A 12,395-nucleotide genomic window follows, 5' to 3' on the forward strand; every position below is an offset into this window, starting at 1 on the left:
ATCAGAAAGAAATTTCAAAAATTTACATAAGAGGAGTGAAAACCACCAGAAACAAGTCTTTCCTTCTCCTTTTAAAATATCAGAATATTTGACATTGCCAGTTTGCATTTTCAGTCACAGGTAAAAAATAACAGGGAGAAGGCATTTTCTCAGGATTTACAGCAGCAATAAAAAAATATCAAGTTAGTTACACCAATTTGAGGTAAATGAATGCTGTCACTTGGATTTTTGTAAATTCTGATTAGGTGAGAAAAGTGGCCCTGAAAAGGGCCTCTTCATATGACTGTAGTGCAGAAGCCCTTTCTCTGGAGCTGTAACTGCCCAGTCTGAGCTAAGCATCAAATAAGCATGCCTTAAATTATTTTTTGCCTTACATTTATCCACAATTAAGTTCATCTATCACTTCTTTGCCTACTCAATACATCACCCTATTATTTAAAAAACAACACTGCTAAATTTAAGAAGTCAACTAATTTTAAAGCAGCACTTCAAATTAAATACAAATATCATAAAACCAAGGAAAACTAACATATCTCAGCAAGCAAAAATTGTATCTACTCTGTAGACGCCAAAAGCAGGATGGAAGAATGTATTGAGGTGCTAGTCCACACTTTCAGTGCACAGCTTAGCTACTGCTGATTTCAGCACCAGACAGTATTTGTACAGTATTTGGGTTGATACATTACTGTAGTAAAAGTCTCTCACTTTTGTTTAAATTAAATGAAATAAAGAAGCAAATTAGTATTTTTAAAAGGTTTAAAGGGTTTAAACCTCATATTTTCATCTTGGCTTAAAATCTGCAAATATTGGCAACAGCTCATCATCAGTTCCTTTATGATGATAAACACCAGTGAGAAAAACGGCAGTTCTGGGATAAAAGTGTGGCTGTTTGCTTTGCTTTTCTCAAAGTGTATTCAGTTCTATGTAAAAACTCATCTGCAGTATTTGGGCTGTTGTTCTACTGAATCAGAATTATGGATCACCTAAAAGGAGAAGCATGCCCATGGTTATGTTGTCACAGAATATGTCTGGTGCACTGACAGACCTCTTCTGTGAGTGTATCAGGAATATATTTTATATCTTGTTTGGAATCTCTGTTGAAACTCTTTAACTGAGAGATCACACTGGTAGGTTTTGAGTTTCTTTTCCAGCAATGGTCTTAACTGCTTAAAATAAAACATAAAACTGAGGTGAGGTTAATATCTGACAACATCAGAGTGTGTCAGTTTACCTGAAATACTAAAGCAGATCTAGAAAAAAAGGTATTTAGGGACAAGTTTTTTATATGATCTGTTACTAAGCAATAGAAACAGTCACACACTAAGTGTGCACAATGCCATAATTTACATGTTCCTAAGACAAAAATACTAGTATCTGTAAGAGGATCAGCAGTAGACTGTGCAATATGCAAATATTTAAAAGTTACCAACATATTTCTCCTACAAAAAAATCATACTTGGCATATAGAATGTTTCTTTAAATGTATGCACTCATATATATGTATATATATTAACAAATATATATATAAATAAAAATTCACAGGGAGATCAAGCCTATGTCTTTGAGTAACACCAATCAAGAACAACCCAGGATACATGATAAAACATCAATAACTGTGACCCCACAGTAAATCCTGGTCAGACTTTGTGAACATATTCATCTTAGTGGGTACATAGTGTTTGTACAATGTTTAAAATAAAAGAGGTTATTCATCCCCACTGTTACCAAAGACAATATTACTCCTCTGATAGTTCTGACTCCCTCCAGCTATTGATTACAAACAAAGCAATGATCTATGTACCGAAATTAGATGTGTTATCCTGAGCAACAGAAAGAAGAAATTAGCCAAAACCTGTTTTTTCCACAAAGGTATGAAAATGCAGTGCATTTTTAGGGGAGAGATTTCATGTCAGCCAGAAATGTCAAGTAGTGCTAATGTATTCTCCAGGCACCTCTGTGTTTATCACAGCTATTAAACAGACAAATTTATTCATTCAGTTCCCACAAACAAGTGACAAGAGTCTGACAAAAAAAAAGACAAAATCACAAGACAAACCCCTCAGCACACAAGGTTGTTAATAATCTCTAGTCTACAACAGACAGCGCAACAACCTTTGTTTCCAACTGACTAGCTGACTGAAGGCTAAAATCTAGACTAGGTCTAACACTTCTAGACCTAGATTAAAAGCTGCTCTCAATATAAACCAATTGTCTTTAATGACCATGCATGTTTAGTTTTTTTCTTTCTTCAAAAGCCTCGTGACATTCTCAGAATAGCCAGGAGAGTGCTGAACAAATGAAGTAGATGTTCACCAACATATTTGCCTTTATTGTTCCATCTACAAGAATCTGAAATTCAGAAGTGACACTTTATAATGAAAATGCAGGGAAACTTCAACTATAAGCATAATTTTTTATTCTATTTAGATTCAGCATCACAATTTTTCCCTCTAAATAGCTACATATTAAAGGATAACCTATTATTTTTTAGTTTTTATATATTTTTATATATGTGTTCTATATATTTGTTTATATATACACATTATATATATGTTCTTATATATAAAACTAATACATATTGTTTACTATCTTTAATATGTTTGCTTTATATGTATATTTGTTAACTTACATTTTCACTGGTGTCAGTTCTTTGTGCTCATTTAACATCTTAAACCTCTCTTCTGTCTGGTCAGTTAATCCATATTTATATCTTTTCCACACATAATGTTTGCAAAGCACATAGAGAATTTACCAGATTTACTGGTAAATCTGACTGTCCTCTGGAGTCAAACTGAATAACTAGAAGCCAATTGCTTAATATTGTCTTAAAACTGCAATATAAGAATAGACATCTGCAAAAGAATTTCGGAAAACAAAATCTGTTAACTGGAAGACAAAAGTTAATTTCAGCTAGTTCTGCACTATAAATAATTTACCTGGTACTCTTCATGACTAAAAAAAGTTTACATTATGGGAACTCCTGTGATTATAGTCCTCAGTTCTGCACTGAAATAACTTGTTCAAAAGTTCAAATAGTAGGTAAGATAGTTGTAAAACTACACAAACAGTCCAAGAAAGAGAAGTACTAACTTTTTTAGAGTACATTCCATCTCATTTTTTTCATTATCTGCTTCTTGGAGCTGGGAAAAAATTCTGACCAGGAGCTCTTCAAAATCAGAAAGCAAATGAGGTTCATTTTTTCTCAGCTGCAACCAAAGCTGCTTCACATCACTCTCACTGAAAGAAAAAGTCATAAAGCGTTCTTTAAGAGAGAACATTTCTCAGGCTGTTATAAATGTTCACAGCACTCTAGAGGATGGAGGCTTCAGGGCACCACTAGTCACAAGGCTTATTAAAAACAAGGGCTACTTAAGCAGTGCCCGATTTGAAAAGGATGAGGTGGGTGGAAAAGGATGGAAATTGCATTTATTAGAAAAATCAAGCATCATAAAATTTGGCCATGCACGACTGCAGAGAATCGCAGGAACTACTTGTTTAGTCTGTGCCTTGTCAGACACTTCATCTAAACAGGAATGGATAAGAAAGAAGACAGATGAGATACACCGTACCAGCCTGTCACTTCTATTTGAAGTAAAGAAGTTTCCGCATTTCTAGTGGGGAGGGGGGCAGACAGAAAGCTAATAAAAAACATGAGAAAAGAATGAGCCTCAGTCTTCTGAGTTACTCAGAAAATTTAACAAATTGTATTTGTACTGTCTTCTTTCTTTTTCAGCCCTTTTCAATTCCATGATGGGACTGCTACAACAATCAGAACACGACATCTTGAATTTTTTTATTTAAAGATTTACCAAGAGAATGTTTTGTTTCAGATCTGCTCAACAGATATTGGGGGAAAAAAAAAAAAAAAGTTCTACTGTGAATGATAATGGCTTTTTTAATACTTTGCCAAAATTCTCCAGAACAACTTCTTTTGTTTGTTTCTTCCTGACTCATCCTCTTCCATGCATATTGTAAGCCTGGACCTAGCCAACAAAGAGTGCTATATTTAAAGGACAAAATGAGGATAAGAATAGAAAAAGTGGGTGGTAAAAACCTCTTCGCTATGAAAGTCTTTCAGGATGATTGACAATATACTCCTTCCTTAACAGGCAGTCAGGTGAAGAGAAGCACTGATGAGCACTGTTATTTGATGGTAAGGATCACTGATGCATTCTTAAACATCCCTACTATCTGTCCAGATTCTCTCCCATTTTTGCTCCAGCCTTTTTTTGATCTAGAATATTCATTGTGATAGACCAATGCACGCCAGAACAACACACAAGAAGCTCTCAGAGCAGTTTTTGCACTCTGTGTTTATTCAAAACCTGGTCCTGGAAGAGCAATCACTGCAAGTGTGCTTGGCAGGAAGAAAAAGCAGAAAAAGGGGATAAAACATTCTTATGGTTAACTGGTGCACTTTAAAAACAGCCCTTGTGAAAAAAAAAAAAAAAGCAGTCATCATGCATTGTTTGGTTGAAAATCTGTAGCACATGTGGATTACATGCTAGCAATTATCTATATTCAAAATGCATGGTACATCAGTGGGTTGATGGTATAACTTTCATGTGGCACAAATACACATTTCATATACCTGGAGTACAATAGCTTTGCTCTTGGATATTTTGGTTGAATGGCATTTTATCATCTCTGACAATCAAGAAAATTAATTTTTAAGGAATCATTGTGTAACTGAGCAGCCTTGGTTCTCATCATTTATCTTGAATTCCATTAATATCAAACTCAGAGCTGAATTATAAAAGATCATAGAGTCTATTACTATTGCTGTGAAAACTCACTCATCCAAAATCTTTTTAGCTCCAAGGCGATCCATTAAATTTGAGAACTGGAATTCTTCATCCTCGTCATCACTCACAGTCTCTTTGCATTTAAGTGAGCAGGCTGTTTCACCTTCTGATTGCTGCATCACCTCATTATCCAAAGCAATCTGCCCCAAGAGAAACTGGCCTAGGAAATAGAAATCTCACATGTTAACATTTTCAGAATTTACTGTAAGAAGCAATGTCACTGAAAAGCAACATACAAAAGATCAAATTTAACAGTAAATGTAATTTTTGAGGAAACACCTATACTCCTTTACAAGAAAGGGGAGTATAATGAAACAACAAAACAATGAGGCACGACAAGAAGATCCCTGAGTACTACGCATGACTTTATCCCCAGTTTAATGTCTAACCTTCAGTAAGTCACTCACCTCAAAGCTCACAAATATACTGAAAAAATTTGGATCTCCATAAACAAAAGACTTAAAATGCATCAACAAGCACTTTATAAATGTTGTGGCCTTATTTCTTGATAAACTTAAATAGAGGTTAGGATTCGGAAATAATCACAGCATTGCTACTTATAAAATGTACCTCCAATTTTAACATTCCTTTTAGTGCATGACCAAAAGCACACCTCAAATTCCTGTATAAACTGGATATAGAAAGATACATTTTATTAACATTTATTTTCCCCCATGTGACTCACATACATTTTAATTCCTCTAAGTCTGGACCCCTACAACAGTTTCTTCCATTTATTTGGGATATTTCTATTAATAATAGAAAGACTGGATCAGGGAGACATGGTGAGATATCTTTCATGACTGGAGTGTTGCAATGGAAGGAAAGAGGCTCTTTAGGATAGAAAAAAAAAAAGATAAGAGAAGAGGGGGAGTTGCCATTTATGTGAGAGAGCAGCTGAAATGCATGGAGCTCTGTGTAGGGATAGAAGCTGAGCTGATGGAGAGTTGATGGGTTAGGATTAAAGAAAGGACAGGCAAAGGGGACAGTATACTCAGTGTCTAATATAGGCCACCTGACAGACAGGAACAGCCTCATGTTTGCAGGCCATGGTCCTCATCATGGACTTCAACCACTTCGATACCTGTTGAAGGGACAATGCAGCAGGACATAAGCAGACCAGGAGGTTCCTGGAGTGCACTGATGATAACTTCCTCCTCCAAGTGATAGAAGAGCCAATGAGAAGAGGTGTTTTGCTATAAGAAGCAATGTGCACTCATACCCACCAAAAAGGAAGGTCTCATTGGGGATGTGAAAGTCAAAGCAATGCCTTGGATATAATGGTGATGAAATGGTGGAGTTCAGTATCCAGAGGACAGGGAAGAGGATGAAAAGTAAGCTCATAACCCTGAACTTCAGGAGACCAGATTTTGTTTTCTTCAAATATCTGCTTGGAAGAGTGCCTTGGGATAAGGCCCTACAGGGCCTTGCCCAAGAAAGCTGGATTCAAGAATCATCTTGTCCAAGCTCCAGAAAGCTCCATCCCAATACATAAGAAGCCAGGTAAAAATGCCAAGAGGCCTGCATTGATGAACAAGGAGCTCCTGGCCAAACTCAAACATAAAAAGAAAGTACACACAGGGTGCAAGCAAGGAAGGATAACCTGGGAGAAATACAGAAACATTGTCTGGGCATGCAGGGATGAAGTTAGGAAAGCTAAAGACCAAATGGAATTGCATCTAGACAGGGTTGTTTAAAAAAAATTTTTTTAAAAAAAAAGGCTTCTGTAAGTACATCAGAGACACAAAAAAATACTAGGGTAAATGTGCCCCTCAACAAGATGAGGGACTTGGTTACACAGGACATGGAAAAGGCAGAAGTATGGAATGCCTTCTTTGCCTCAGTCTTTACTACCAAGACAGGCCTGCAGGAATCTCAGGTCCCAGACAGCAAAGAAAAAGATTGCAGCAAAGTGCGGCAGCCCTGAAGCACTCCGCCCATCCTTTCCAAAACAAAGGACTCATTAACGGTGTATGTTATGCCTTAAACATCTGTTTTTTGCAACTTCGAACAGGAAAAGATAGGTGGCTGTGGAGGCAGACAATCTATCTTTTCTCTTTCAAGGTCTCTGTGAAACAGAGGGATAAATTTTTAAGACAAAGACAATTAACAGTGTTGCTGTCAAGGCCTCTCCTAATTGGGATGACCAAGATGGGTCATCTAGTGGACAAACAACTGCTAGGAGAAATCATGAACCACTAGCTACCTCTAATGGACAAAATAAGTCACTTCTGGTCAGCACTGCGACCACTCCTCTAATGTTTTGACCGTTTACTCATTTCTGGAACAATCTTCTTAATTAGCATGAAGAGCGAGCAGAAGGAGGAAACAAGCCGTTCCTCTCCTATCTTGCATGCAAATGGACTGGGTTGTAAAACTTCCTCACTTGAAACACTTTGGAGTCGGTCTGTTATGTGGTTTTGTGTGTGTGTGTATGTGTATGTGTGTGTGTGCTTCACAGCACTAATGAAGTTTTGCACCCACCACCAAGACAGAGAACAAAGGAGTGTTGAGATCTTACCTTTTCTTCTGATATTTTAATCTATCTCTCTCTTTTTCCACTCTCTCTGTCTTTCTAATTTTATTCTGGGCACATAAGAGTAATATCTTGCAGCTGTTGTAGTTAAAGTCTTGCTAAGTTTTATGATATAGTTATCAACTTTTGCCATGCCACTATTCACTGTAATCCTACTGAGTGGTGGCTAGTAAGTTCGTGATTTAATTGAACCTCTTGGGTGATTGTTGTCACTTCAAGTTATCTCGCAGAGTATTCAAAAGTTAACCTTTGCCCTCACCCCAGCTGAGTTGGGGCCGAACACAAGGAAGACGTACACTTCATGGAAGAGGACCAGTCAGGTCAGGAAATACTTAAGTAAACTGGACATGTATATGTCCATGAGCCCTGATGGGATACACCCAGGAGTGCTGAGGGAGCTGGCAGATGTCACTGAGAGACCACTCTTGGTAATCTTAGATCAATCATGGTGACTGGGAGAAGTGTCAGAAGACTGGATGAAAGCAAACATCACCTCAGTCTTCAAGAAGAGCAAGAAAGAGGACCCTGGGAACCACAGGCTAGTCAGCCTAACCTTGATCCCTGGGAAGGTGATGGAGCACCTAATCCTGGAAATCATTTACAGACACATTAAGGATGAGAAAATCATTGGGAGTACTCAGCATGGATTCACCAAGGGGAAGTCATGCTTGACAAACTTGATAAACTTCTGTGATGAAGTGACTGGCCTGGTAGATGAGAGCAGTGAATATTGTCTACCTAGACTTCAGTAAGACTTCCAACAAGATCCATATGGAGAAACTGTTGATGTATAGGTTGGATAAGCATTCAGTGAGGTGGATTGAAAAGTGGCTGAATGGCTCTGCCCGGAAGGCAGCGATCAGTGGTGTAAAGTCTAGTTGAGGGTCAGTGGCTATCATGTACCCCAGGGATCAATACTGGGTCCAGTCCAGTGTAACACCTGCATTAACGACCTGAATGACGGGGCAGAGTGCACCCTCAGCAAGGTTGCAGACAACACCGAACTGGGAGGAGTGGCTGATACACCAGAGGGTTGTGTGGCAATCCAGAGGGACCTCAACAGTCTGGAGAAATGGGCTGACAGGAATATCATTAAGTTCAACAAGGGCAAGTGTACCTGGACACAATCCCATGCATCTATATATGCCGAGGGCCACCCAGCTGGAATGCGGCTTGGCAGAAAAGGACCTGGGCATCCTGGCTGGCACCAAATTGAACAGAACACAGGAATGTGCCCTTGCTGCAAAGAAGACTAACAGTATCTTCAGCTGCATTAGACAGAGTATAGGCAGCAGGTTGAGGATATTGATCCTTCCTCTTTATTCAGTGCTGGGGAGACCACACCTGGAGTTCTGTTTCCAATTCTGAGATCCTCAGTACAAGAGATACATGGACATACTAGAGAGAATGTAACAAAGGGCCAGGAAGATGATTAAGGGACTAGAGAATCTCTCATGTGAGGAAGACCTGAGAGGGCTGGGACTGTTTAGCCTAGAAAAGAGAAGGCTCAGGAATATAATCAATGTACATTTATTTATATGTGAAGGGAGAGCGCAAAGAGGACAGAGCCAGGCTTTTTTTGCAGTGGTGCCTAGTGACAGGACAAGAGGCAATGGGCACAAACTGAAACACAGGAGATTCCATCTCAATATCAGCAAACACTTTTCTACTGAGAGTAACCAATACTGCCACAGGTTGCCCAGGGAGGTTGTGGAGTCTAACCCCTTGGAGATATTCAGAAGCCATCTGGATGTAGCCCTGGGCAACTGGCTTGAGGTGGCCCTGCATGAGCAGGCACTTTGGACCTGACAACCTCCAGAGGTCCCTTCTAACTGCAACTATTCTATGGTTCTGTGATTCATATATTTCTGGCTTTTGACATCACACCATAGTCATGAGAGACTTTCATGGAAGTCATGAGACTTTCTCAACAATTTTTCACTAGCCAACAACACATGATGTTACCTTGTATTTGCTCTAGTAAGTGTTGAGAACACCATAAAGAATTGATTATTAGAAATAACCATGGATTTATAAATTAGTTCATTCAGTTTAAATTAAACATGAAGCTATGCAAGAATAGATATTACTGAACTCAACTGGTCTGAAGGGTTCAAGTAAATTAACAAACAGATGATGCTTGAAACTATCTTAGAACTAGAGATAAAAATTATACATGTAGATAAGAGAGTCAAAAATACTGAGACCTGCAAAGAATACTAAAACAAACAGCTACATCCATAAAAAGAAAGGAAGAATTACAGTAGTTGTACAGTGAGGATGCGGAAGTGAAATTGCCACATGAATAATCACAGAACCAAAGAATCACAGAACGTTAGGGATTGGAAGGCACCTTGAAAGATCATCTAGTCCAATCCCCCTGTAGGAGCAGGAACACTTAGATGAGGTCACACAGGAAAATGTCCAGGCAGGTTTTGAATGTCTCCAGAGTCAGAGACTCCACAACCCCCCCGGGCAGCCTGTTGCAGTGTTCTGTTACCCTTACCGAGAAGAAGTTTCTTCTCAAATTTAAGTGGAACCTCTTGTGTTCCTGAAGTCTAAGTAGACAAACTGATCTAAGTAGACAACATCCACAGCCTTTCCCTCATCTGCTTAGCAGGTCTCCTTGTCATGGAAGGAGATCAGTTTGGTCAAGCAGGACCTGCCTTTCATAAACCCATGCTGACTGGATCTGATTGCTTGGTCGTCTCTATGTGCCATGTGATGGCACTCAGGATGATCTACTCCATGACCTTCCCTGCCACCAAGGTCAGACTGACAGGCCTGTAATTACCTGAATCCTTCTCCTGGCCCTTGTTGTAGGTGAGCATCACATTTGCCAACTTCCAGTCAACTGGTACCTCCGTAGTTAGATAGGACTGCTGATAAATGATGGAAAGTGGCTTGGTGAGGACCTCTGCCAGCTCCCTCAGAACACTTGGATGGATCCCATGTGGCCCCATAGACTTGTGCACATCTAAGTGGTGTAGCAGGTCGCTAACCATTTCCTCTTGGATTACTGGGGCTTCATTTTGTTCCCCATCCCTGTCTTCTGGCTCAGGGGGCTGGGTACCTAAAGCACAACTGGTCTTACTATTAAAGACTGAGGCATAGAAGGCAGTGAGTACCTCAGCTTTTCCCTCATCCTCTGTCACTGTGTTTCCTATCGCAACCACTAGAGGGTGGAGATTCTCCTTAGACCTCCTTTTGTTGTGAATGTGTTTACTGAAACTTTTTTTTTGCCTTTTACTGCAGTAGTCAGATTCAGCTCTAGTTGGGCTTTGGCCCTTCTAATTTTCTCCCTGCATAACTTCACAGCATCCTTGTAGTCCTCCTGAGTGGACTGCCTCCTTTTATTCCTGAGTTCCAGCCAAAGCTCTGTTCAGCCAGGTCAGTCTTCTTCCCTGCCAGCTCACTTTCCAGCACATGGGGACGACTTGCTCCTGCGCTGCTAAGATTTCCTTCTCAAAGAGCAGCCAGCCTTCCAGGGCTCCTTTGCCCTTCAGGACTGCCTTCCAAGGGATTCTGTCAACCAGTTTCCTGAAGAGGTCAAAGTCTGCCCTCCAGAAGTACGAGATAGCAGTTCTGCTGATGTTCCTCCAAGAACTGAAAACTCTATCATTTCATGATTGCTATGCCCAAGATGGCCTCCACCGTCAAATCACCCAGAAGTCCTTCTCTGTTCACAAATAATGGGTCCAGTGGGGCACTTCCCCTTGTCGGCTCACTGACCAGCTGTGTCAGGAAGTTGTCTTCCACACACTCCAGGAGCCTCCTAAACTGTTTCCTCTCTGCCACGTTTTATTTCCACCAGACATTTGGTAAGCTGAAGTTCCCCAGGAGAACAAGGGCTAGTGATCGTAACACTTCTCCCAACTGCTTGTAGAATATTTCATCTGCCTCTTTATCCTGGTTGGGTGGTCTGTAACAGACTCCCAACAGGATACCTTGCCTTGTTGGCCTTCCCCCTGATTCTTACCCATAAACACTCCCATAATCCCACCTTCTCTCCTTTTTTGCCTATCCCTTCTGAAAAGCTTATAGCAATCTATTGCAGTTGTACAAGTTGCCCCTCCATGTTTCTGTGGTGGCAACTATATCATAGTTTTTCTGCTGCTTCTCCTGTTTGTTGCCCATGCTGTGTGCATTGGTATAGATGCACTTCGGTTGGGCTATTGATCCCGTCACCTTTCTGGGGGGAAGAGCCCTAAATCCTACATGACCATTCTCAGGTGCTTCCATGGTTTCTAACACATCAATAAGCCTTGTGTTTTTGCTGCCACACAGCTCTTGATCCCCTACCTCCACTGAGCGTGCAGACCGAGGGACATCGCTAGCACCCCATCCACCAAATGTTGCCATGCCACCCCCCAAGTTTCTCTCTGCTGTGCCTGGTTTTCTCCCCTTCACCTCCCTTCCCTTTTGATGTGAATCCTATACACAGGTGCTTTGGAAGGCAGTGCCTTGTCTGTGGCAGCATGTGTAGCCTGCCGTATCCATGTTCTTCATGTATCTGTGTGTGTGCATGTGTGGGTGTCTCTGGGATACATGTTTAACTTCACTACAAGTTGACCCTGCAAACAGCAAAGCAGCAACCACATCCACCTGGGTCTCTAGACTGTGCTCCAGCTGGGCAGGAGGACCCCCCAGGCTCTGGAGCTGTTACCTTCACAGAAAATTTTGCTTTTCCAGGGATTACTTATGAAAATAATCTTCATTTAACTAAGAAATATGTATAATCTACCTGCAAAGAGTAAGGCAGTAATACATTATTTCATTTTTAAATGACAGCAATTTGCAGATTAAAGCATAGTCTTTATTAAGATTCTCGACCTAGCTCTAAGATGGGAGAGGTAGGACGTAAGAGAATTAAAATTTCAAAATGATTGATGATATGCAAACAAAAATGAAGGTGCCATTTGCTGGGCCTATACATAGTATTTAAATGGAAATTTATATTACAATTCACACATAGAAGAGATTCCATTTTCCAGAGAAAAAGCTTAAATTGATGCTTATAGTCAGCAGAGCTAAAATTCAGGTACAAAATTGAT

At 40.1% G+C, this 12,395-nt stretch overlaps 1 protein-coding gene across 6 annotated transcripts in view; it reads right to left on the reverse strand.

Moving 5' to 3' along the window:
- Positions 1–12,395, reverse strand: part of CRACR2A (calcium release activated channel regulator 2A) — a 65,720-nt gene that overhangs the window by 34,128 nt on the left and 19,197 nt on the right. For 5 of the 6 annotated variants that reach the window (XM_065029149.1, XM_065029173.1, XM_021297612.2 and 2 more), the window contains 2 exons: positions 4,797–4,965; positions 3,091–3,237 (listed from right to left, as the gene is read on the reverse strand). In XM_065029149.1, coding sequence (XP_064885221.1) covers positions 3,091–3,237; positions 4,797–4,965 — 316 coding nt within the window. The remainder of the gene's footprint in view (positions 1–3,090; positions 3,238–4,796; positions 4,966–12,395) is intronic. The other variant, XM_065029189.1, reaches the window with a different exon arrangement.

The sequence above is a fragment of the Columba livia genome, chromosome 1 (assembly GCF_036013475.1).
Source record: "Columba livia isolate bColLiv1 breed racing homer chromosome 1, bColLiv1.pat.W.v2, whole genome shotgun sequence".
Classification (NCBI taxonomy): domain Eukaryota; kingdom Metazoa; phylum Chordata; class Aves; order Columbiformes; family Columbidae; genus Columba; species Columba livia.